Source organism: Semicossyphus pulcher, unplaced genomic scaffold (genome assembly GCF_022749685.1).
Source record: "Semicossyphus pulcher isolate SPU_LCO1_2020_fin unplaced genomic scaffold, fSemPul1.0.p SCAF_4, whole genome shotgun sequence".
Taxonomy (NCBI): Eukaryota; Metazoa; Chordata; class Actinopteri; order Labriformes; family Labridae; genus Semicossyphus; species Semicossyphus pulcher.
This window is the reverse complement of record NW_027211715.1, coordinates 15,825,580-15,850,488: the sequence shown is the minus strand read 5'-3', so window position 1 is coordinate 15,850,488 and position 24,909 is coordinate 15,825,580. Positions and strand designations below refer to the sequence as shown.

Here is a 24,909-nt window from a genome sequence, read left to right as displayed (position 1 = left end):
TCTATTGTGTTTATTGTCTCAGAATAACAGCTTGTCACGTGCCGTACTCGGCCATTGAAAGTCAACATATTATACAATCAGTGCAAGAGTTTTCCTAAAACTATACAACATTGTCTCAAAATAAATCAGCATCATTACAAACTAAATAAACATTTTACTTCACTTATAATTTAGTTCTTATTCAAATAGTTTAAACACTTTATTCAGGAGGTAGAAAATAACTTAACCATAGCTGCTAATATCAATTTAATCATCATGTAACTTTCTGAAAAGACTGGCAATACCATTAAAAACATGGCTGTGTCATGATTATAGATGTTTGGATTGTGTTTAATACTTGACCTGTATCATTCATTGTTCTATAAATTAGTATAAAACAGAACATTTTTCACAATAAAGTGGCTCTATAAAACACTTTAATCTATTAGAAACATTGCCACTCTTGCATTGCAACAATATCTTAGTGAAAACATAAAGAAAAAGTTCTTTTAAAAACCTATACAGTGCATTTCTTTAGCCTGTTAAAAGACAATTTCTCTCATTTTTAGAAAAAAAACAAAAGAACTAGGATTTAAAGACTTTGAAAATACTACAGATACCTTGCAGTGGCACACTAACATCCAACACTGGCTCTTTCAGTAGCACAGCAAGGCCACAACAGAGGCGAACAGGGATGAAGAAGCTCCTAACCCCTCTTACGGATGCTTCTGCTCCTCGTTTAAGGAGACCATGGCAGCACATTCGTGTAACAACGCTGAGGAAGGCGAGACTACCAGGCTGTCCTTGTTGTCCTCCAGGAAGCGGCTGCAGGCGGCGAAGGCGCTGTAGAAGCTGGAGGAGAGGCCAACGATGTCTGTGGAGATGTAGGGGAGGACGCCCGGCGTGGCCTTGTTGTAGTAGGTGATCTGAAACAAAAACACAGCAGCTCACAGGTGGGGCAGAGAGGCACTGCGTCACGTGATGGCTTAGTTTTGTGGCTGTGGATTGTTAGCGTGCAGAAATGTGCTAATAGCAGGTGTGCATGCTGAACGGTGTGCTGAACACATTTGGCCAACCTTGGTGACAGTGCTGGACTCTTCCCAGATTGTGAAGCCAGCGCAGAGCACCTCTCCCCTGGTGTAGTCCTCAGTGGGAGGGTGAGTGGGCAAAGTGACGGAGCGCAGAGCAATCAGAAACGGGTCCCTGAGAGGGACAAAAGAGCAAAGCATCAAGACAGCAGGAGGCAGCGATGCAATAACTAAATAATTGGTTGCATAAATATTTAAGGAAATTAAAAAAACAAAGTGGATAATGAAAAGAAAAGAAAACACAGCAGTGAAGGGACAAAGAAAAGAGGCTATCTCTAACTGTTTATTATGTTGAATGATACCCCACCTGAGGTCACATGGCTTCCTCCTAGATGCCAGCAAGATAAAGTCCTGGCCTTTGCCCCTTTTACTGACACACGGTGTAGCTACACGATAAAGGGTGTCTTCTTCATCCGCATGGTTGATCACCTCACACTCCCTGCAGTGGCAACAAAGCAATACACATAAAATAAAGACTTTAAAGATGAAGATTCAAATTCACTTTCTATCTCACAATCTGTGTATTTTGTTTGCATATCGACTCCTCATAACTTCTTCACTGTGTGCCAACATACAATTGTTTACATGTCATGCAGAAATAACAACGCATTAATGTTCTTGGGCGCTGTGACCTTCCTGCTGGGTCCTTCCGCATACATTTAAATACTTATTAAAACACAAATTCTTTATTAATCTGCTTTAAAAATCCCCAAACAAACACTGTTTTTACTCTTGTTCTAGTAACATTTGCTGCAAGCGTCAGTGCCTTGCTGCTTAAGAAAGATATCGAGCATTTTTGTTTGTTTGTGACCTATTTTTTTTTAAGATTAAGATCTTTTGTAGAAAAAAAAGCGGCCTGGGGCTTAGAGCCTGAGACAGGAAGTATTGTTTTGAGACGCAGCTGCTGATTTGTGGACGATAATGACTGTGCTGAATGATACAAAATGCCAGAAATGTACATGTTACTGACTCATAGTGGCGATCCCACTCCTTTCTCCTCCTCAGGTCTGACAGTAGTTGGAAAGTCTGCTCGGCTGGTACGCTGACGTGCATCTCCACCTTGAAACACAGCATGTGGTTTTCCTCCAGTGTGTACAGTCTGACCTAAGAATGGGAAACATCCACAAAGAGGAGGTGGGCTCTGTGTGTATAAACAGGAATACTTCCACGTATTGAAATGTACCCGCATCGAGAGTGACTGTTGTCAAATCTGCCACATAAAAAATATAAAAAATCTGCCACATAAAAAATCTGCTAATTATACATATTTTGATGATAACAGTGTTCGGGTAAAGGTTCAAACTTTCAATTGAAGACAAAGTTTTCTGTCTTATTCTTGTAATATTCCCAAACTTAATTAAAACAATACGGGTATACTTACAGGACAGCCAAAGTGACCGTGCAGCTGGTCCAAAATAATACCGATCAGAATGCATGGCTGAATCACAACAGCTGTGACTATTTAACAGGTTATATCCTGAAAGATATTACAAACAATACCAACCTTGTTTTTCTCAGAAGTTAAAACCCAGTTGTTCCTGGCATCCATTAGTTTCAGTGCCGATACATTATTGTAGCTCAGGTACATCTGAAAAACAAAGACCGGTCTGAACTCTTGAACACAGTGGCAATATCTAATAAGCCTTTTATAAACATGTAGGCCTCTGTTGGCCAGAAAAAGCAATACCTGGTTACTTGGATCCCAGGGCACAGACAGAGGCACATCAGTTTGCTTGCAGGAGATGATGTATTTTCTGTAAACATGTAGGAGACAGTTATTTACATTCAGGGACAAAAGGAACATTTGACAACCTGACCAATATAAACTAGTTCTGTCTTACATTACATTTAGCTGGAGGCTGGTGGAACAATGAACTTATTATGTGTGACAGACTGTGCACCAAAGTCTGCTCAGCTGTGATACGCTGCTCTGCCAAGTCATGTGGATGAGGATTGTAAACAATGGATTCAAGACAAACAAAGCAATGAAGAAACCGTTTCTGTAACACTTCAGAACAGTGTTTCATACTGCATCATATACTGTCATGTTTATTTGTCTGTTTTCATCCATTCATTCAACCTTTAATTAAATCTCGTGGAATCATTGAGAGCATGTCCTCATTTTCAATGATGTCAAGAGAACAACAAAACAGAATAAATAGAGTAGTTTGTAATCATAGTTTTAAATTGACCCATAGGTACAAATGTGTGCAGTTTTAAGGTACAGTTAAGGTGAGTGTTTCATGTGAATGCAGCAGAGAAGCCATAAGCAGTTTATCCCAAGAAGGTGTTTGCCCGTGGGACTTGTTGAGTATTGACTATGAGACCAGTTTAATAAGGAGGTGAGATATGGTGGCATGTTGCCACAGAAGGCTGTATAAATAAATAAAAAACAATGTACTTGATGTGCCCAACCAGCCTTTTCATATAATATGCAGTGATGAGTGGAGTAACTGTCAATCAATCTGAGGGTGGAGTGATAAATAGAGTCTTGTCTTAACTTGCTAGCAAGTGTATTAATATGAAATTTGCATGCGAGTTTCTGATCCAAGCAAGATGTTTGTACTCTGGGAGTCTTTCAATGCTGTGTCCTGTGTTCCAAGTTCACAACTTTTTAACTTTTTTAGTGTAATTCAAATAATAATAGACTGAATCTCACTAGTCAACAATGTTAATTACAGATATAAAAAACGTAGTAGTTCGTAGTTATAGGAATATTAAGTTCTTCCTAGTTCAAATGATAATTGTAGATATCTACAGTTATTCTTATAACAAATATCATAAATTTAATTCTAGATAATAAATTATTGATACGTTGGTTGGGAATGCTAACCTGTAAGAATTGTATTCAGGATAACTAGAATTGCATCTCAGATATCTGCAGTACAATAGTAACCCCTGTCTGCTATCAGGCTAAATACATACCTTTCTAATTTATCATCATTTCTAAAGGGAGCAGATGACAACGTTGGTGTGATTTTTTTCCTACAGACCAACTTTTTTACTGTTAACAGTATTCATATCTGCAACCATGGGAGCCTGTAATGTATACGCAGGCTTTACAAAGAACCAAACCTGGTGGTTTGAGGGGAGACACTAACCTGTCAAGCCGAATCTTCTTTCTGGCAACAGCTTCTTGGTAACGTCTTTTTCCATCCTGTGTAAAATGGGACGATTTTATTCTGAAATCTTCACAAAGGGATGGCCATTCTGTGAACTTTATACATTCTTTGGTTCTTTACTGTGAATTACAGGCTCTCAGTCAGGAATAGGACATACAGAAAACTCACCACAGGCTCGGGTCGTAACCGTGGCAGTGTGCTTGGTTTCCTGTCGCTGTCCAACACCTCAAAGGTCATAAAAGCACTATTTATATGGCGCAGAGGTTCTCCACCCTGGTAGGCCTCTGCACAGACTCCCACCTCCATGCTGAAGCACACCATTTATACAAGCGTGTGGGTTCACACAAATACATCCACACACACAGGCGCACAGAATACACACACCAAGTCTGTAAATGTTTATGTTATAGTGATACATTGCAAACATTTATGAGAAGAGAGTTATTTGACCTTTGTTAGAAATTGGTCAGTATGAATAAACTCACCTGTGCTTGAAGGCATTGTTAACAATGGCTTTCAGTACCAGACGGTCACCAATATGAGACGGGCCGCGAAAATGGAACATGTCGATGGACCTCAGGGTCGGGTGAGCGTTGCACAAGCGGCTAAATCAAAATATGAAGAAAGAAGGGTGAGTATGTTGTTTGTCTTGTGTGTATTTAAACCTTGGTGTAATTACAAATAGCCTCCTGGCGAACTTGGAATCATTAGGATTTATTAGGATTATGCTTATTTGTTGTCTTAGCAGGTCTGATAAGAGGATATTGCTTTAAATGTATCCCAGGTAAATATGAAACTTCTGGGAGATATCTTAGCTTAGCCTAAAGGGGAAACAGCTAGCCTAGCTCTGTCCAAATATAAAATATCCACCTACCAGCATATGTAAAGCTCACTTATTACAATGATTTATCTTGTTTATTTCATAAGTAGAAATATTGAAGCGTACAAAAGACCATCTGTGGATTATCAGAGGGGTTTGTGTGGGACTATTTCTTGGCTGAGTGCATTGACTTCCTGGATTCTCTAGCAGTCCACAAAGTCACTGTGCTCAGCCAAGAAATAGTCCCGCATGTAACTGCCCACAAACCTTGGCTTGGAAGGTGGATGTATATTTAACGAGCAGATACGTGTGAGAGCGATTTCTATTGTCTCATCAAATTCAGCAAAAAGGGAATCAGAATATTTTTCAGAATGTCACACTAACTCTTCAAATCTAGTTTGCTCACAATAAATTCAAAACCCGGGTACACACCTTGCTGCAATCGTAGCTACATTCTCCATCCAGGCCATGATCTGGCCCCCAAAGGTGCTGACTTGGTGGTTTGCATGTGGCGGGAGCACCAGCTCCACACTCTCCACCCGTGTCCGCTCGGCCGGCACAGCGTCCTGAAACTCCTGGCATTCTCCTGGTGAGGGCACAGAAACAAGGAGCTTAACGGTGCAGACGCTCAGCCAAGTGCCGTGTTATAAAGCCCACTGTCTACAGCCTGTACCCAGTTGAGCAGTGCTGCTGCTCAGCAGGTCTGTAATGATCTCAGCGTGGATGAGCCTCATCCTCCTCCGCTCGGCTGCCAGGCTGTACTCCATCTGCTCCATTTGTGTGCGAGGAGTCACCTGTTTCAGCTGAACCTGTGCACATATAACACACAGACCCAGAGCACGTTAAAACAGATTGAGAAAAATTATTTGGTTTCCTTTTTATAGAAGTACTCTTACCTTCCCGGCTTCAGTTCTTCTAGCAACAAAGGTAGCGAAGGCATGGCAAACCTTCCACTGCCTGGCAGTGTAAAGGTCCTCACAAGTCACCAATATGCCCACCTGTGATGAATAAAATCACACTCATTTAATTGAATTTTCTTAAAACAAATAACTGTTCAGTTCACGCTGCTAAAACAAACAACAAAGTCCACCAACCTCCATACTGGACGTGAAGGCTCTGTTGACCTTTGCTATGATGTTGACGACCTTCCCCACCCTGAAGTGGACAGACACCGGTGATTCTCTTTACTATCAACATGAAGCTGTGATTATAGTATCAACACAATCTAAACCTACTGGAATGAAATGCTAGCTAAGAAGCTAGCACTATTTGAAGATTAAAACTACAAGATCCATTGTAGTCATTGGGTTTTGAGAATTTATTTTACTGTCATTGCCAGTGATTTATAACTTTCAGTAGCATTGTTTCCAGCTTTGTATAAACATTTACACAAGTCAACATTTTTTTGTCTGACTGCATATGCCTGTTTTTGAGTCTGTCTGTGCGACTCAGTCAGAGACGCACCGTGGTAGAGCAGCATTAAGGTTAAAACCTTACCCTATGGTGTGTTCAAAATGAATGTCGTCCACAGATGCAGTGATACAGGAACAACCTGCATGTCTCTCAGCTGGGAGAGCAGAGGGCACACAAATAATTAGGTAGTGCAGCACAAAGTCACAAAGCATCAGGCAATGAGAAGGATCACAAATGTGCTGTAATGTGCATCTTTAGAGCCAAACAGAAATAATTGATCATACAGAAAGTCTTCCAACCAAGTATATCTTTGCAGCACCAGAACACATTCATGTCTAAGTGTAAATCATTGCTTCCATGAGACAATATAAATGTGTCAACTTTCACAGTTTTTTCAAACACAAACTAAGCTGTGGTAACTATTGTATATCTTCTCACATTAATGCCATGACGTGTCTTGAATTATCAGGCATTTGTAGCCTACTCTGGGTATAGCTTGCATGTTAATATGTGACCTTGGAGACAGCAGTTAGACTGAAAATACGTGACTCCTCTGTAGAAACTTTCCGATGCATCCCATGTGGTTGATCATGAAAGGTACTATGCTGTAACATTCAGAGTTTAATTGTAATTGTATTGTAAAAGTGTTGTTAGTGTAGTTGTTCAGTGATTCTTTCCTACCAGACAGGCAGGCCGTGGAGTCCATCCACTTCAGCAGCTGTCCAACGCTCAGCTCTCCACAGTGGTTGGCGTGACATGGCAGCACGATCTGACTCATCTTCACTTCAGTGGGGTTTCTGTACGTTTCCTCATTCTCCTGGATGAGCAGAGGATCCTGAATCGTGTCTGCATGTTCCCCCTCTGATGTCATAATTCACAACTACACGGATAGAAAATCTGTGACAGCAGAAGAAGAACGGTGTCAGAATTAATGCAAACTTAAAAAACTGAAAAATGTATAATATTAATCAAGTATAACCTGTGTTTAAAACATGACCAATAAAGTTGCCAAGTCAGCAAAACATTAAATTACTATTGGAACCTGCATCACTTACGACAGCTAAATTATTAATGTGTTTTGATGTTGTCAAAGTGTGATTACATTACAGCAGTTCAAACTCAGGAGTAAAACAGGGGCTCTTTTGAATGACTTCCTTTCATTGATGAAATCCCCATCAGTGATGTGATCATTCAAATGAGGTTAGATGTGCTTGGGCTTCATTCACAGATCATTTGACATTAGTTAACCATTTAGTGGTTGAGGGGTATGCAGAACAATTTGAATCCACTACTTAACTGAAATAGTTGAAGTAAAGGAACATACAGATTATGTCCACTGCTGAATCTGAAAAACTGCACAGTCAATTTGGCCCATTACTGCAACATAAGACGCTTTTGATAATCTGCCAGTCGGTTGGTGGTCTGAGGTATTGCTCAACATTTCTCAAGGATCAGGAACAACCTGAAAAGCTTATTCATGTAATCAAGCACTTGATGGGGCTCATAACTATAAATTAAATTTTTAAATACAATCTTATTCCTAATTGCAGACTGGGGCTTTTCTTTTCAAGCTATTATTAATTATTACAATGCACATACAAACTATTGAAAGGCATGCCCCTTAATGGGGCATTCATGGAAGCTGTTTATTGGGATTTAAGTGTTTGGCTGTAACTTCTGCTCCAGTGTGGCGCAGTGTGGTCACCTGTCATACCCGTTATCGATGACAGGAGCTGCAGTGACCTTTACATTGACTTCAGGAGAAATGAGACAAACAGCTGCATTCACTGAACCTTAACTTCTTCGGAAAAAGCAATATTTCATGGTGGATACAGCGGTATTAAAGCCTCCTACTTGTTCTGCAAAACAAGCCGCCGCTAGTTAACATAACAACGTATTTCACACAGAAAGACAACAAGATAAAAATGGCTTACCCGGTTTAAAAGTTACTTCAAAATGGTGACAAGTCGAGATAAGGTCCTTGCCAATGGACGTTGGCTACAAACCGGCTGAGAAACAGCAGCCTGTAAGCCGGACCGTGACTCTTTTCATTTCCCTCAACAACACAACAACTTATTACTAGTCACACACATGCACTCGCACGCTTCGGGTTTTTTAAAGAGTTTCGCCGCTTGAGGGAGGAAGAGAGAGGGGGAGAGAGACATTCCCCCGTAGTGTTTACGGATACGTCCACATTTTTAAGGTGGAACTGCAGTGACCTCATATTCACAGCGTCTTAAAGGCGATATTTAATGTGCAATCAATTATGAAATGATGATAAAAATAATTAAATGGGGATAAAAATGTCTATATATGTCTAAACAACAATTATCTCTTTGAGCAACCAATTTATCTAAGCTTTTACTTAGAGTTTGACACTTAGAAAAACCTGAGTTTTGCTCGTATAATGATAAAAATACACTTAAAAGGCCCAAAATTATATTAATATTCCCTTTTGGCCCATTTGGTATGGGGCTAAGGGTTATCATACATGTCAAGAACGACTGAATTTATCCAATAAAATAAATTCTGTTTGTTAAATTATCAAAACAGAGGCGTAATTGTAAAATAAAATTTGCCTTTAACCTCAAATCAGGGTTATTTTCGAAATTACATGTCTTGTATCATAATTCTTTATATAAAAAAAGATTATAATTAATTAATTTTATTAAAATATATTAATATGACAAGGAACAAGTATTATTTTGGTGCGTTAGCAGATTGTTTTATTTAAAATTGCAACTACAATAAAGGCAGGCAAAAAATGACAGGGGGACAATTAATTTCTTTATTAAATTAAGTTCGTTGCAATATCGTAGCTCGACAAAACAACAGCAAACTGAAAGCACGGAAAGGCAGACCTTAACGCAAATGGCGCACTGTCATTGGCTGTCGTGAGCATCAGTCAGGTTTTGCTCCGCCTCTTCCCTCCGGACCAGGCTCGGTTGAGTCGTCGGGTTGAGCAGGAGTGCGGTTGGAGTGCGAGAGGGTCGCGGCCGCGATGATCTGACAGATGAAATAGCGAGAAAAAGAAAGAGAAGGCGGGCGTCCTCCCACACAAAACAATGTTCCCCAAAGGCAAAGGCACCCCGGTGCCGTCGGACGGCCAAGCACGAGAAAAGTAAGCTCAAAAACGTTTATTATTGTGTGTTTTTGCCGCGTAAGTTTTCCCTCTTGCTCTCTGTTGTTCGCTGGACAGGCTAGCAGAGGCGATTTCCTCCTGCCGAGATGGAATTGAATGAACCGCCTTGTCTGCTCGCCATTCCTCCCCTGAGCTGCTTCTGCTACCTTTGGCTTGTTGCTGTCCCTTTACACCTCCGCCGACCGATTCCGGGAGCAGTTTAGCTGTGTTTTAGTCGGGGTTTGTCTGATATTTTTTGCGGTAATTCAGTCGAAAGCACGGAGGAGAGAAAACAATAACACCGCCGTGCCACACAGTACATTGTTTTCTCTGTTGCGCTCCGTGTTGGCTGCGTTTTTATTTCCCTCAGCCCCATCAGTGCCACCGGGATACTGTACCTTAGCTAATACACTGTAGGCTGCTAGTGTGTTTTTTTTACTTTCACATCACGACGATACATTTTGTTGCTGCTTTAGCACTTTCTTGCAACCTTCTCATTGTAGTGAATCTTAACCTGGTTTTGGCTTGGATACACTGTCCCCATTTAATTTTTTGGCAGAGGCTATTTGGCAGCCATTGTTCAGAGGGCCTGTACCCGACTCTAGTCACTCAGTTTGCCCGTTTAAAAGATTTAACATCCAGTTTAATGTTTATTTTTTGTTATGTCAGTTTTGTTAAATTGAACCTAAATGTTTTTCCCCCACACAGGTTGGCTCTGTACGTCTATGAGTATTTGTTACACATAGGAGCACAGAAGTCTGCACAGACCTTTTTATCAGAGGTATGTGAACATTTTGGAAAAAAGTTCAACCATATATGATAATGTCCTTTTTATATTCAGAAAATTAGTTTGCATGTTAATGTATTGCTACTGTAGAAAAGACCCAATAATATTGACTGACACCCATGGATAATTATCGAAACCCCCCCTTTCCTAGATCCGATGGGAGAAGAACATCACACTCGGAGAACCCCCTGGATTCCTACATTCCTGGTGGTGGTAAGAAATAATGTTCTCGCCTCCCTATAAACATGTCCAGAGGTTGTTTGTGTGGTTTTGTTTGCTTCATGACCTGTCTTGTCCACAGCGTATTCTGGGACTTGTATTGTGCTGCACCAGAGAGGAGAGAGACATGTGACCACTCCAGCGAAGCAAAAGCCTTCCATGATTACGTGAGTAGTTGTGCTTACATGGAAACTGTTGCACAAATTGCGCTGTCTTCTGCTATAGAAGACAACAACTTTGCCATTGAGGCTAAGAAGGGGTGTAGTCAACGCCCCTCAAACTCGAGTTGTGCAATGAGTTAGAATTTTTTTGTTGGAGCTATCAGAGCAAAGTCCTGATAATCTCTGTTTGTCAACACTCAAGTACTGACAAAATCTCCTGCATCCCCCTTCAAGAGTGATTCAGCATCTGTACTTCAGGTTAATATGGTTCCCTTTAAGCTTGAAGAGTGAACACAATTCAATCTTAAATGATGCCTGACAGATTTCTGCTCTTTTCGAGTGCAGGTTATTCTTTATTTCCCATTGCACCATTATAACTGTATTTAACTTGTGCCTTGTCGAAAGGCCAAATGATGTGCCCAACAATGAGCTGTATAGGCTTCTGGGAAAACGATGCTGATGTCAGCATGTCCTGAATCAGACCTGTCGAGTGCTTCTCTCCCCTTATCCACGCTCAGGCTCCCTGCCTCTGTTGTGAAGACAGAATAGAACCTGCTGTCTGCTCTGCTCAACTTCTGAGACTTTATACACAGTTTGATTTTCAACCGAGGCCTCGGGCTGATCTGATGTGTGGTAGCTCAAGTACATTATGAAACATATTAGCTGCACTGATATAATCCTAATGGATTTGAAACCAAAGAACTGAAAGGCTGTCTTGGATCCAAACTCTATGAAACGTTGCTCAGGACAAGGGAATCTGTCTGTAGCACGTTGCTGTTCTTACGACATTTGCATGGTCGGACTGTTTTGCATCTATAATTATGCTGTTTTAGAGATTGTGTATTTAGTTTCTCGCTTTGAGTCAGCGTTCAAAAAGCGCATCAAAAAGACCCTCATGGGAATCAAAGAATGAAAGTGTAATGTAAACTGCTCGTCGGTGGCTCCTGCTGTTCCCATCCACGTGGATGCCCCGGCCTTTTATTTTGAAAAGATGAGATGTCAGTCAAGTAGCTGATAGAAATAAAAACAAGGATACCATAAAGCACAGCACAGGGAAGAAATGTAATGAGTCCTCTCAGGATGACTGAAACTTAGCCCAGTTTTTAGGCCGGTTGGCGTTGTCTGAGACAGGAAGGGGTTAAAACGGAGATGTTGGTCCTGCTGTTGGCAGATAGGGTTGTCAGGGTAACAGGCCTCCTGATCTGGCAGGTGACCTGGGAGCCAGAGGAGAGGCTACAGCGTGGCTCTGCCCTCGCAATAACTACATCTCTTATTATTTCTTAATCTGGTTGCATCTTAAATTGCAACAGTTCTTATCGTGAGAGTCGTGTTTACCAGCATTCAATGTAAATCCTCATATTTCTAACATTATCTGTGCTTTAAGCAAAGGTTTATAAGATTTATTTTATTAAATCATTTAGCAGTTTCTTTTTGAATTAAGGAAACGTCCTGAGACCAGTCTGAAAAGATTATTGCGTTAACATTGAAAACATTAAACAAATGAGCGTGCAGGAAAGCGTCACTCCGGACAGTGTGCTGCTGTAGTGAAGAGCATCTGAGAGTTTGTGTGCGGTCGGCTCTCGCCGACATCTTGTGGTTGCCCTTCGCTCTGACGTTGGTTCTCCTTGTGTTCATTTGTGGATGTTGGGGGTCAGGCATGTGTGTAAGTGTGTGGACAGTACTAGTCCTTGGACCCTAGCCTTTGTCTAGGTGTGGGGGAGGTGAGTGCTGCTCTGTTAGCCGCCGCTCGTAAAGCCCCGTTGTATTCAAGCTGGGCCTGATGAACGCTCCCCGAGGGGCCCGGTCACCATGGCGTCAGCGGCTGATTGATGGCTGTCACGGAGCCGAGGGGCAGATTGGAAAAAGGAAAGGGGAGTGGCACTGTGGCATATGCCCAGCATCCACCGCCACGGAGCAGCTGAGGGAATAGAGAGAGGAGGGAGGGGGCTGGGGAGGAAGAGCAGGGGGAGATGCTAGAAGTAACCAGAGAGAGAGAGAGCATCCACTGAGCGGGTTTTATGATGTTGATTGATGGTTAAACATTTACAAGCTAAACATAGGGGCTGGTTTCTTTTGAGCGTTGGTTCCAGTGGAAGAAGTGAGGCTGTTGCGAGCACGCTAGGTCAGGAGACGGCAGTTGGGTGGTCTGTGCTGCTACAGCCCGACAAACACCCTCCTCTCCCCCCATCTCTCCTTCATCTCCTCTTAAAACTCACATTTTCTTCTTTCTTTCTCTCCCTCTGTACCCTTTCTTTTTCACAGTCACTTCATATAACCTCATCCTCACCCTCCTCTCTTTCCTTCTGTCCCCCTCCCCCTCCCTCATTTGTTCCCCTCTCCCCCTCTCTCATTGTTTTTGTAAAGAGTACAAGTACATCCGCCGCCACTCCACCGTCTGTAACCCTTTTCTGTGATTCAAGAATTCAGGGAAAATTAGTTTAGCTGGGTTTGCTTGTGTGCTCTGAAGTACACAGATATACACGCTGAATCATGGTGCTTAGGGGGGGGAGGGGGGGGGGGGGGTATACTAGTCTGTCTTAAAGGAGGTCCCCTGGGGAGTTGTAAGGAAGGCCCCAGACAAGAGCCTCATAGCCCGGGGCACGGCTGAGACATCTGCCCCTTTCCTGTACCAGAGAAACACGAGGCTCGTTTAGCCCGAAAGCAGCATCAGGCTGTTTGGGACAGTCCAGCAAGCACAGCTGTGGGCTTTAGAGGGACATGATAAAGATCTAACATAACACGCCTGGGAACCCGCCATGCACTCTGCTTCTCAGTCTGGCAGGCAGTTTCTGACTTCTGCAGAGTTTTGTAGATTGTTGATGTATTTTCATGACTTTGTGGTCAAAACTGTTAAATACAGCTTTGTTTTACGTCATTCAACAGAGTAAATCTTTCTGCAGTTGCATCAGGAATGTTTTGATAAGTTTAAAATACAACTTACTCGTCTGAAGTTAAATACTCTACTACTGGTCTTAAAGGGCCAGTTCGCTGATTTTCAACCTCAGTCCTATCATGCTATTATGCGGAGCTAATGCCATTATGGTAGGAAAAAAATGCAATTTTGCTCCGTGCCTCTGGAGGACGCTATCCGCTTCTCCAATGGGCCCTGGAAAACTCCCGCCAGATGACGTGTTTAACGTAGTCCGGCGGAGGCCAGGGAGCTTACTAAACTACACTTCCTCAATCTAGGACGCCCGCCTCCGATGTCTCGTTCAAAATCGTCAGGTTTGAAATGTAGACTGCAGACTCAAAGATTTTTTTAGACGATCCACTGGTATATTCTCATCGTGTTTCGGATTCTGTGTCGCTCTGAGACATTGCCTGCAGCGAAACGGTAGTATTTCACTCCAGCGTCTCTCTCGCTGGGCCGTTCCTTTCAGAGGGAGGGGCGCAATGCACGCTGGGTGTTGTAGGAATGTAGAATGGGTGAAACCACGAGCTGTTTGTACAACTTTCTCCACAGCTGTGGTGCCAATTTCAAATAGTATTGCTTCTATCGTTTACAGAGAACACCAGCTTTGACAGAGGCTTTTTCCAGGGGAGAATTGCTCCTTTAACTGAAAATGAGCCCCTACAGGATGCTCGCCTGTTCATATGCCGATGAAGGTTGTAGGAATTTGGATAAATATCTTCATCGGCTGACTTAAATTAAAGAAAATAATTGAGAATAATAAGACAACTTCTCTTTATGTCATAAGAATCTTGAATTAAAGTTAAAATAATGTTATTTAAGAGTGTAAAAGCGGGACACGGCTTTAATGCCATGACTGTTCATCTGTGCTTTCATATGGAGCTCTGTTACAGGAGGGCCACTACAGACCGCCTTATCTGCTATCTACTAATGGTAACCATATAGTCAGTTGTGACTTAATATCTCTAACCTTTGTTAGAAAAGATAATTGATTTGCATATGTGTACCTTACGTAAATATTTAACCTTAAACAAGTATCCAAAAAAGGGTCTATTATGTGCCCGTGATGCTTTCAAATGTCATGGAAACTTAGGAATTTCTATTTAAAAAAACATGATTAATGAATGAATTACGCTAGAATCAACATGTGGCTTCTTAAGAGGTCTTATTAATGCTGTTTGATTGAAGCTGGTAAGTTAGGCACGTCCTCCTGTTTGGCCTTTAGACATACAAACCTTCGATTTATATAAACTGTCTGCTCCTTAGAAAGAAATGAGATCACTGCGAGGACAACCTTTGTTCCCTTGAAGTAGCAAAGTAGTTCTAACCAGGAATTTTGAAGAGAGAGGTCAGAGCTAAAAATACATGTGTAGATATTAGTTGTATAACCCCTTTACCATATAATGCAGCTAGTGCGAGTGAGTCATGAACCTCTTCCTGGTGATGCTGATTTTACTGATTGCAGAATAAAGGAGGTTTGGTGTTTAAAGCTCCGAGGACGCCAGATGTTAATGAGACATTTGGAACTGATCACAATACTTACATCTAAATCTGCTCATCCTCTTCTTGCAACAATAAAACTAACTGGCCTCTCAGTTTTTGATGACTCTGTCTCATCTCAGTGCTTAAGTTCGGGTCGTTAACCATAAAGCAGTGTGTAATAGTAAAACAAATTAAAGAGTATAAATAACAATCAGTATATAGCTCGAGCTAGTCTCCTTCCCCAAGTGTCTTATAGCGCTCGCATTGATACATTGAATCTACACTAATCAGACTTAAATTAGCATGCAAGCATTCTCATATTTGTATGTGCTTTTGAGTTGTTTAATGCTTTTAATTTAATTAATCGTGATTCTTCTAATAAGACTAATGTTAAAGAAGCTATCTAAATATTTACCCAGAATCCTTGTGTCTGTATCTGCGGATACTTGATTAACTTACATATGGATGAATTGAATGGGCTATTTAATTCCTGCAGAACAGGCAGTAATTTATGTATGCAGATGATTTTGTTACACATCCTCCATGCAATGCTGGTTCAAAACAGTTGTTAAATGTACAAATTGGAGTGTATTTTGACCTCAGATTAAATACTAAAAAGACATGTCTTATTCTAATTTAGTGTAAAGATGGTAGAAAATAAAAATTTGTACGGAAGCCCTTGAGGGACATGCATCCATACATTTTATTTCCTCTGTTTTCCGTAATTTCTCTCGAGGTCTTGACTTATTTTTCTCTTATTTTTTAAAATCTGTTTCTATGTTCGTTTTGTGCTTTTACAACTCTGGGGATACGAGTTACGATCATTGGATGTTACAGTGGTGCCACGTCGTCATCTCGTGCTAACGTGTTAAATAAAGCAAGATCTCGAGAAAACGACCAAAAATAACTCGGAGTAAATATAATGTATGGCTGCATGTCCCCAAGGGCTTCCATAGATTTGAATACAATGGAAACACTATGAAATGTCTTGGTTAGAGGATTGAGTGGATGATAGAGATACTAAACCTACTGTCAATGGACTGTATATTGATGGTAATGTCTACATAAATCATACTCGCGTTGAATATTCTTTATGTAGAATTCATATTTGTAAGTCTCACTTTTCCGTGTCTGTGCCCCGCAAAGCGCTCTCCCGCGTCTCTGCTGAAAAGAAACCAGCGGTATTCAGAGACTCATGTGATCATCAGCAGGAATCTTCCCTCATGTCATGCAGAGATAAGAAAACCTTGTAACAGATGTACAGTATGTGCAGATTGTGAACTGTAGGAAGTGGAAATTGATGCAGTGGTCAAACCTAGCAAGAGCTGGGTTTCATACATACTGGGTTTAATAAGAGCGCTGGTGTGAAGAGACTTCCTTATTGGTTTTTTTGAGGGTGTTTCTCCTCTACATCATCACATCCACACAGTGCTTTTAATATGACCATATCTATGTACATGCTTTTTTACTAGCATGGTAAATTATGTGTTTGAATCTTAGTTAAAATGTGTCTAAACACAGATTTTTCAAGAGCAACCATTTCTACTTGAGTGGGTGGATAGTTGAGAGTACCTGGTCAGTATGGGGGAGGGAGTACATGCAGTGCACATTTGATCTTTAAAGCAGCTGATATTTCCAGAAAAATCCCTCTACACATTTATGGTAGTTTAATGTTTAAGTAATATTTCAGTTGTCGACCATGTTTGAGTGTATCTCACTCTTGCATCAGGGGGATTTATCTAACCCTCCTTTGACGAGAAGTAGGATTTTCTGTGTCTCTGTGTCCCAGTGGTGTTTGGGCCTGATGAGACGTGACTTTCCCCTGTGGCCTCACTTCTCTCCCTGCTGAGGTATTTCACAGTGGCCCTGCAGTGGCAGCCTGAGCAGATATAATTAGGGGAGGTGCAGTCTATACCAGGGAGTTTGTTGGCTATTGACCAGCGATGTCTGTAGAGCTTTGGACAGAGACGAGGCGTGTTTGTGTGTGTGGGCTCTGCTACATCCGTCCTTGCGTACATCTATTTTATAACTTGAGTGAGCAGCGCATTACCAAACAGGAAAGGAGCCTCTCGTTGTGAAGCTGTTCTTTGGAAGCTAAACCCCTCTGCTCCGAACACATTAGCCCATCTCAGATTGCCTCAGCTACAGCGAAGAAAAACTCAGTCAATTAGGAGTGTGTGACCGAAGCAAATGGCACATTAGTGAATTAGGGCTGCGGTTTGAGCAGGAAATCGGCCCAGCAAGCCCCTGCTGTGTAGCAGCACTTTGGAGCCACTGAGTCAGTGAATCCTTCTGATATTTATCAGATCTACTGGATCCTTAAACTGCAGCGTTAAGAAGCCTCTATTAACATCCCCCCTTTTATACTGGAGACCCACAAATGAGTCAGGCCCAGTCTATGAACGTTGAATTATATTTCACAGCAATTACATAGAATTAAATGTATTAATCTGGCCACAGGTCATGAAGCCCCGTCGTATAATTCACATTAACCCTTTCAGATCACACAGCCAGGCCAGCACAGGGTCAGCCTGCGTCACTGAGTCGGTCCATGTGCTCCTCCTGTGGTCAGATGTGCCTCCATTGTGAGGGGATAAAATGGATTTTCATCAGTAACATTACATCTGCATGTTAATGTTTCATTCACATAGTGATTGCAGTTTGCTTTAAAAGGGCCAGTTCGCTGATTTTCAACCTCAGTCCTATCATGCTATTATGGGGAGCTAGTGCCATTGTGGTAGAGAAAAAATGTCACTCTGTGCTTTTGGAGGACGCTATCCACTTCTTCAATGGGCCCTGGAAAACCTCCGCCAGACTACATCAGCCCCAGTCATCTTGCGGAGGCCAGGGAGCTTGCTAAACTACACTTCCTCAATCTAGGACGGCCGCCTCCGATGTCATGTCTCATGTGACATTTAAAATGTAGACTGCAGACCTGAAGATTTTTTAGACAATCCACTGGTATATCCTCGTCATATTTCGGATTCTGTGCTGCTCTGAGCCGTTGCCTGCAGGGATCAGTGTCCTTGACTGGAAAACAGTCACTCCAGCGTCTCTTGCTCGTTCCTTTCAGAGGGAGGGGTGCAATGCACGCGAGCTGTTCGACAACTTTCTCCACAGCTGTGGCGCCAATTTCAAATATTATTGGTTCTATCAAATACAGAGAACACCAGCTTTGACTGACAGTGGCTTTTTCCAGGGGCGAAATGCTCCTTTAACTAGTCTTTGTGTCTTGTGCAGCACATTGAGAGGTTGTAATGTTTCTGTTTTTTAGAGTGCAGCAGCAGCCCCCAGTCCTGTGATGGGAGGGATGCCCCCTGGTGAGGGGATGCCTGGAGGACCCATGCCACCCGGCTTTTTCCAGGTCAGACAATCGCCACACTATCTGTTACTTTAAGCAGTACATTTAAATCAACTTTACCCCAATCACATTATAATCAATGTTAAAAATAGTCCTTTATTTGCTTGTTGTGAAAATAATCATTCAATAAATTGACTGATTATTTTCCCAGCTGCTCTTTCTGCAGGCTAACGCTTTGTAAGACGATGTATCTGTCCACATTGGTGTCTGTACTGCTTTTGCATTTTGTGTTGCTCCACTCTGCTCTGTGAACTTATAGTAAACGTCATAGATGTGTTGTCTGCCCGGGCCTCTCCAGTGCCGTAAACAGGCAGGCGTGGCTCGGCCATTTTCCCTAATGGAGAAATCGAAAGGTGCAGCACCTACTGTAAATCAATATCTCATGAGGATAAACTCTTGGCAGGCAGCTGTTGTGGGGCTGGCTGTGCTGAAAGAGGCGACATAAAATTGCAATGTTGCTCTGCCTCCACTAGACCAAACTATTCACTTTGAATCCACCAGCTTATTATGCACTAGAAGCCACAAAGGCGTGACTCATTATGTGATCATGTTAATATCAGGAAAGACATTTTGACATTGATACATGAACGCACCCACACTCATACTTTCCATACCAGAATCCATTGGAGGAGGCTCAATTAGACCCCTCTCTCTCTCTCTGTCAGATCAGCAACATTAGCGACACAGTGCCGGTGTTTAGTGTTGTTATGCAGCTAATTGCACAGAGCTTAATTGACGCTGTTAATTCGGGGAAATTAGCACTGATAACATGCTGCATGCAGCAGGCTTCTTAATGTCTTGACTGACAGGCAAAAGAGCAAACATCCTCTCCATCTCTGTCTTTTTTCCTTCATTCAAGGCTAAGTCATTCGCTTGCTCTTCTTCCTCAGTCTCTCCGACTGTTTTTTGGTATCTATGGAAATGAGCACCCTATTTTTTGTGCGTTTTAATATTTTTGCGCCACACTTTTGTTTCTTGCACTCCAACTGTCCTCTGCCCTGCAGTAACCCTGCTTCTCTCTCTCTGCTCCTCTTTTGTCACTTCTGTTCCTCCCTCCTTCTTTCCCTTTTTGCCTCTCTATTTCGTGCGATGCCACAGGGTCCTCCTGGTCCCCAGGGCTCTCCTCACCCTCAGCCTCCTCCCCCTAACAGTATGATGGGACCTCACAGTCAGGTAACACTCCTCCTCCCCCCTTCTCCCCTTTTTCTCTGAGAATCCTGGTTCCCATTGCTTATGCTTCATGCTTTGGCATTCGTCTCAGCTTAATGCTTTGATGCTGCTTTCAGTATTCACATGTGCTTCTGTTTTGAAGGATGTGTTTCAGGTGTTTATTGAATTTTCATAGTGTAATGTTTGTTTCAGTCCTTCATGTCACCTCGTTTCGCTGGAGGCCCAAGAGGTCCCCCCATCAGGATGGCTAATCAGGTAGAGCTCATTCACACAACACTGATGCACAATACATTTAACTTATTTAAAACTGTGCTTTCATTTGGCATTGTGCTTTATCCTCTGTAGCCACCAGGCGGAGGACCAGGCCCTCATCCCATGCTGCCAAACATGGACCCGACACGACCACAAGGTGTGAATCAGACCGCACTTAAACTTAAAAGTATTACAGAATTATTCCCTGGCTTCTTGCTTCAAACAACTTTCTCTTTTCCCTTCAGGCCATCCTAATTTAGGGCCAATGCAGAGAATGAGCGGCCCCCGAGGCATGGGACCCATGGGCCCCGGCCCTCAGGTAGGCCACTCTCCTCATTCATTATCACCATGGCTTTTTACTAGACTGTTACGGGGATTAAGGGGCCTCATTTGTAATAGGGTTTTGTAGTTTTTGTAGAAACTAAAGCTATTTTAATCAGCTTAATACTGCACCCTGTGGTTTCCTACGAAATTATATTTCACAGATGATTTTATAACTTTTCTTTGTCTTCATAGAACTTCGGTGGTGGGATGAGACCTCCACACAACACCATGGGTCCCGGGATGCCAGGAGTGAACATGTAAGCCATTATCTTAAATATGTAACTGGTCTTTCAACTTTAATGCATTATCTTATTACATTTCTATTGTTCCTACAATCCAGGGGCCCAGGAACTGGTCGGCCATGGCCGAATCCCAACAACGCCAACTCTGTGAGTACTAAAGCACGCAGACACATAGAGCCAGAAAAACGCTGGTTCGGATTGCAGGCAGATCTCCTCTCAGAGCTGCTGAGGTCTAATGTATTTTCAGGGTTCTGGTCTGGGATGTAATTGTAGTATTATGTGTCACGGTTTCCACAGACAGTTGGACAGACAGCCATAATAGTATTAGGAAGATCAAATGATGAATGATGACATTTTGAGGTATAGAAAGGGTTTGCACTCGCCCATTTCTGGTCTGTAATGTTTGTGTTTTTTGGTTTCAGATGCCTTACTCATCACCCTCTCCTGGTGCATACGGGGTAAGAACACATCGTGGCTTCCCATCTCGCACAGACTGTAGGAAAATAACATACTCAATACAGCTTGTGCATGTTAATTTTAAACACGTCTTTGTTCCTTAGGGCGCCTCTGGAGGCGGGGGACCCCCAGGAACTCCCATCATGCCCAGCCCTGCAGGTTAGCCCCTCCATGACTTCACCTGCTAAACATTGAACCTTTAATACGCTATCCAGCACTAATACTTTGTACGATTGCACATTTTCCAGACTCAAACAACTCCGGTGACAATTTGTACACCATGATCAACACTGGACCCGGCAACAGAAATAGTGTAAGCTCCTTTCCCTCACTTCTTTCATCCTGCAGCACGTGTTGATAATGTGATCATGGACTTCAGTAGAAGTCTTGTTGGTGCTGATTTGAAGACAGGGCATCTTCTGGAAAATTAATAAGTTGGTATCACAACCTAATTACTTCTACACCAAACCCCCAACCCACATAAGTGTCATCCTGTGTCGATCTGCTTTAACGCCGCACCGTAACAGCAGGGTCAGCTCGTAAATTTAATCAGGGTCACTCGGCTGGTTGTTATGAAAAGCTCGTACCATTAACTAAAACACCTGACCTCTCTACCAGCGCAGCTAACGTGTTTAATGAATGCTTGCAGCTGGTTTGGGAAATAACTATTTCAATTCTCTGGTCAGGACATCCATGTTGCTGAGCAAATTAATAGTAAAATGCTAATAGGTAATAGAAATGCTTCTTTCACTTTCACACTAAATTAGTGAGCTTCTTCTATGAACTCTGGTTGAATCAATTTGATTTAAAGCGACTACACTTTTCTAGGCTTTTAATCTTTCTTATTAATTCCCCGTAACACCAAATAGCACCATTATGATTAATCATATTAGATCTAGGATGTAAGATGTAATATCTTTCCGATGGATCAACACACACATCGACCTGAGCCACTGTGTACTGCTGTTAAAGGAAAAGATGCAGCCTCCCTGCATCAATAACAATATTACTAACCCACTAGCCTGGCTTCACTGAAGCACATTGACACTGTTCCTGATCTGCACTCTCTACCCAGGAATGTACAGACGAGATTTTTATGGAAACAAAACAAATGCACTTGTTATACCGGTTCCCTGTGTGTGTTACTTGATACTGAAGGCTATTGTTTCAGTCGCTCTCTAGGAGGATTTTCCTTTCCTTAAACTGAAGTTCAGAACAACAGAAGTAAATAAATGTTCTAGGCTATATGTTAATTGAGTTCCTGGTTATTAACTTTTACATTGAGCCCTGGTGGTCCTCCTCGGTTCTGAGGACTTCGGGTTGGTTGCAAGCTTTGAAGATGAAGATGTGTTTAGTCCTTGCTTTCTTGTTTCCCCTCTAGTTCCCGATGGGCCCCGGCTCTGACGGACCCCTGGGAGCCATGGCTGGGATGGAGCCACACCACATGAACGGGTCACTAGGTAACACCACACACTACGGTACACTTACTAACACAGCTCAGAAGTGGGTTGCATTTTGACGCATTAAATAATTTCAGAGTAAACTTTTGTCCATTATGTCACTGGGCTCTTTAATAGAGGACAGTATTTTTGGCACTGAATAAAAAAGTAAAGTACAAACAGTAAACAAGTGAAGTTTAACTGTTTCTCTTTTTGTTTCATTCTTAGGCTCTGGTGATATGGATGGAATGAACAAGGTAAATATAGTTACGACTGAGTTTGCATTCATTTAGAAAAAGGTGAAAGTTTATACATTTACAAAATCATTTTTTCTTTGTTTCCAGAATTCTCCAAACAATTTAAGTGGCATTAGCAATCCTCCTGGGACCCCGAGGGATGACGGGGAGCTGAGCGGAAACTTCCTCCACTCCTTTCAGAGCGAGAATGTGAGTTTGCCTTCTTCCTTGGCTGTCGGTGACTATAAAAACATCACTGCTCACAGGGAGCGCTATCTGAGCGTTTGATCAAGGAGACGTTTGTTAAAAAGTGTTTCCTTCTCTCTTCTCTGTGCCTCCATAGTACTCTCCAACCATGACGATGAGTGTGTGACCCTCCCCTCCGCCCCGCCCGACATTATTTGCCATCATTCCGAGGATCTGAACTCACTATAGGACACGGCCAAACACATCAGCACCGAATCAGGGACAGGCGCCATTTTGGTTCCACACTAACGCCAGAATGCTGATCGGAGGGAAACGGCTGGCGACTACTGCTCCTTGCTCAAAATGAAGGACAATTTTCTCCATTTCTCACAACCCCAAGTGTGACAAAACCAGCTACTGAAAAATGCATACAAGACACGTTTATGTTCTTTGCAGAGCCCCCTTAACCTTCTCAGTCCCCCTCAACCCCCTCGAGCGAAGAGAAAAAAATGGTTGAAGTTTACCTCTTGTACTTTTTAATTATTGCTTTGTGTTGCAAGATGTGCAGGATATGTCTCCGCTTTTGTCACTTAAAACACTGGAGAGTGTGTATATGCATTGTGAGCTTGGAAAGTCTTTGTCTTGTCATTTTACTTATCGCCATGCATACTGTGTCACAAAAGTCAGCTGACATAGGACTCAGATTTTTGCCTTTTGCTCCGTGGCCACCTTTCTGAATAACGTACCATTCATCCCCATGCCCACCCGTCTATTTAAAGAGGTCTGTGAGGGCGGAAAGACGCGGAAGAACGCGGCTTTTATTGTGACGACTGTTGTTCTCACATCGTCGAAAAAGATCCTCGATTTCCCTCTACTACTTGTGACAGCGATGCGAGTCTGCGCTCTTTGCGGTTTTAATCCGAACAGCCAGATTGCTGTTGCGTTCTGTTAAGGGACACCAGGCTTCGGCGTAAGAAGTGAGTGCATGAACGCTGAGAATCTGTGTACAACATACTACCTAGTGCTGCTCTTCTCTATGTGGACACCTGCTTTAAGATGTGGCGTATATCTCTTTACCTGTCTGTGCTTAACACTCTGTGCTCTTCATCGTCGTAGCCTTCTGTGCTATTTCCAGTTTGGTTCGTTATGATGAAACGGCTATGAACGAGCTGCCCATTCTAATCTCTTACATATTGGTTTTTCATACTTCCCTCCTGTATTCTTGGTCGTCCCCTTGGCCCCGCCCCCCTCTCGCCCACCCAAACATTTTTTTATATTTTGATACAATCTTTGACTACATATATTGCCCCAGTTATTCAGAGTTAGTCAAAGCTTTCTAAACCGATTCTAGTAGGCGTCATTATAAACTTAGCGGCAGTCTTGTAAATGTGATGAGAATTTTTGTTTCGTTTTTTTTTTTCTCCTGTGAACATTATGCATTATACACATCTGTCCTATGTTGCCTTTATTTGCTGATATTTTTTTATTTCAAATTGAGGAAAGATTGCTTGTTAATATAATTTTACAATAACTTAACATCTGTCCTGTGTGGGTTGATTTATTTGCCTTATTGTACATGCATACCTAAAGGTATAATAAGTAGGATTCTTCCTTGCATTTTGTCGACAACACATTCAAACTGCGCCCCTCCTCCCGGGCTCTTCGTCACCAGAAGCTCACTCTCACTCTCTCGTGCAAGAACACACCCACCCCACCAAGCTAACACCTACAGCATCACGGTTACCTTTGCGCTAGCATGCTAACTGCCCGTCAGCTTGTCCTACCTGGTTTGAGGCACTTAACTGTCCAACAGAAAGAAGGCAAACTCTGCATCGCTCTTTCACCATGTTCGGCGGTCTGAATGGGGCCCAGTTGCTCATTTGAACCACTCCAACACTCACCTATATGCTGTGATTGGCTCAGGGAACCACAACAGCGCCCCTCCTGAAGAATAGATGCAGAGAGAAGGGTCTCACAAGGGTCTACACACACACTCACCTACACACATGTATAGAGGCCCATAAGTGATGATTTATATTATATTATATTTATAAAAGTCTGTATTATATTTTTCTAGGAAAATCTTACTTATTATACCTTTTAAAGATATAATCTCAAAGATTTCAGAGTTGTTCTCTTT

The 24,909-nt window shown here is 42.3% G+C and overlaps 2 protein-coding genes across 4 annotated transcripts; one reads left to right on the top strand and one right to left on the bottom strand.

The window, feature by feature from the left end:
- On the bottom strand, positions 1 to 8,503 carry acot11b (acyl-CoA thioesterase 11b). Of its 2 annotated transcripts, XM_069679963.1 has the most exons (16): positions 8,357 to 8,503; positions 7,104 to 7,319; positions 6,507 to 6,576; positions 6,104 to 6,164; positions 5,906 to 6,007; positions 5,683 to 5,818; positions 5,442 to 5,595; positions 4,675 to 4,794; positions 4,358 to 4,496; positions 4,169 to 4,224; positions 2,755 to 2,821; positions 2,572 to 2,655; positions 2,038 to 2,171; positions 1,375 to 1,506; positions 1,056 to 1,182; positions 1 to 905 (listed from the first exon to the last, which is right to left on the bottom strand). In XM_069679963.1, exons 2-16 carry the CDS (start codon positions 7,291 to 7,293, stop codon positions 696 to 698), a joined length of 1,782 nt encoding a protein of 593 aa, XP_069536064.1. In that variant the 5' UTR covers positions 7,294 to 7,319; positions 8,357 to 8,503; the 3' UTR covers positions 1 to 695. The 2 variants fall into 2 exon arrangements, with proteins under 2 accessions (XP_069536064.1, XP_069536065.1); XM_069679964.1 differs by lacking the exon at positions 1,056 to 1,182 and having other exon boundaries at positions 696 to 905.
- An 864-nt stretch (positions 8,504 to 9,367) lies between these two features.
- Positions 9,368 to 24,298, top strand: ssbp3b (single stranded DNA binding protein 3b). 2 transcript variants are annotated; one of them, XM_069679379.1, is made up of 18 exons: positions 9,368 to 9,543; positions 10,252 to 10,324; positions 10,482 to 10,543; positions 10,632 to 10,716; positions 18,378 to 18,467; positions 19,563 to 19,637; positions 19,827 to 19,889; positions 19,980 to 20,043; positions 20,132 to 20,205; positions 20,403 to 20,467; positions 20,551 to 20,599; positions 20,875 to 20,910; positions 21,013 to 21,067; positions 21,157 to 21,221; positions 22,290 to 22,368; positions 22,576 to 22,604; positions 22,692 to 22,793; positions 22,927 to 24,298. In XM_069679379.1, exons 1-18 carry the CDS (start codon positions 9,488 to 9,490, stop codon positions 22,954 to 22,956), a joined length of 1,152 nt encoding a protein of 383 aa, XP_069535480.1. In that variant the 5' UTR covers positions 9,368 to 9,487; the 3' UTR covers positions 22,957 to 24,298. The 2 variants fall into 2 exon arrangements, with proteins under 2 accessions (XP_069535480.1, XP_069535481.1); XM_069679380.1 differs by lacking the exon at positions 19,563 to 19,637.
- The last annotated feature ends 611 nt before the right edge of the window (positions 24,299 to 24,909 follow it).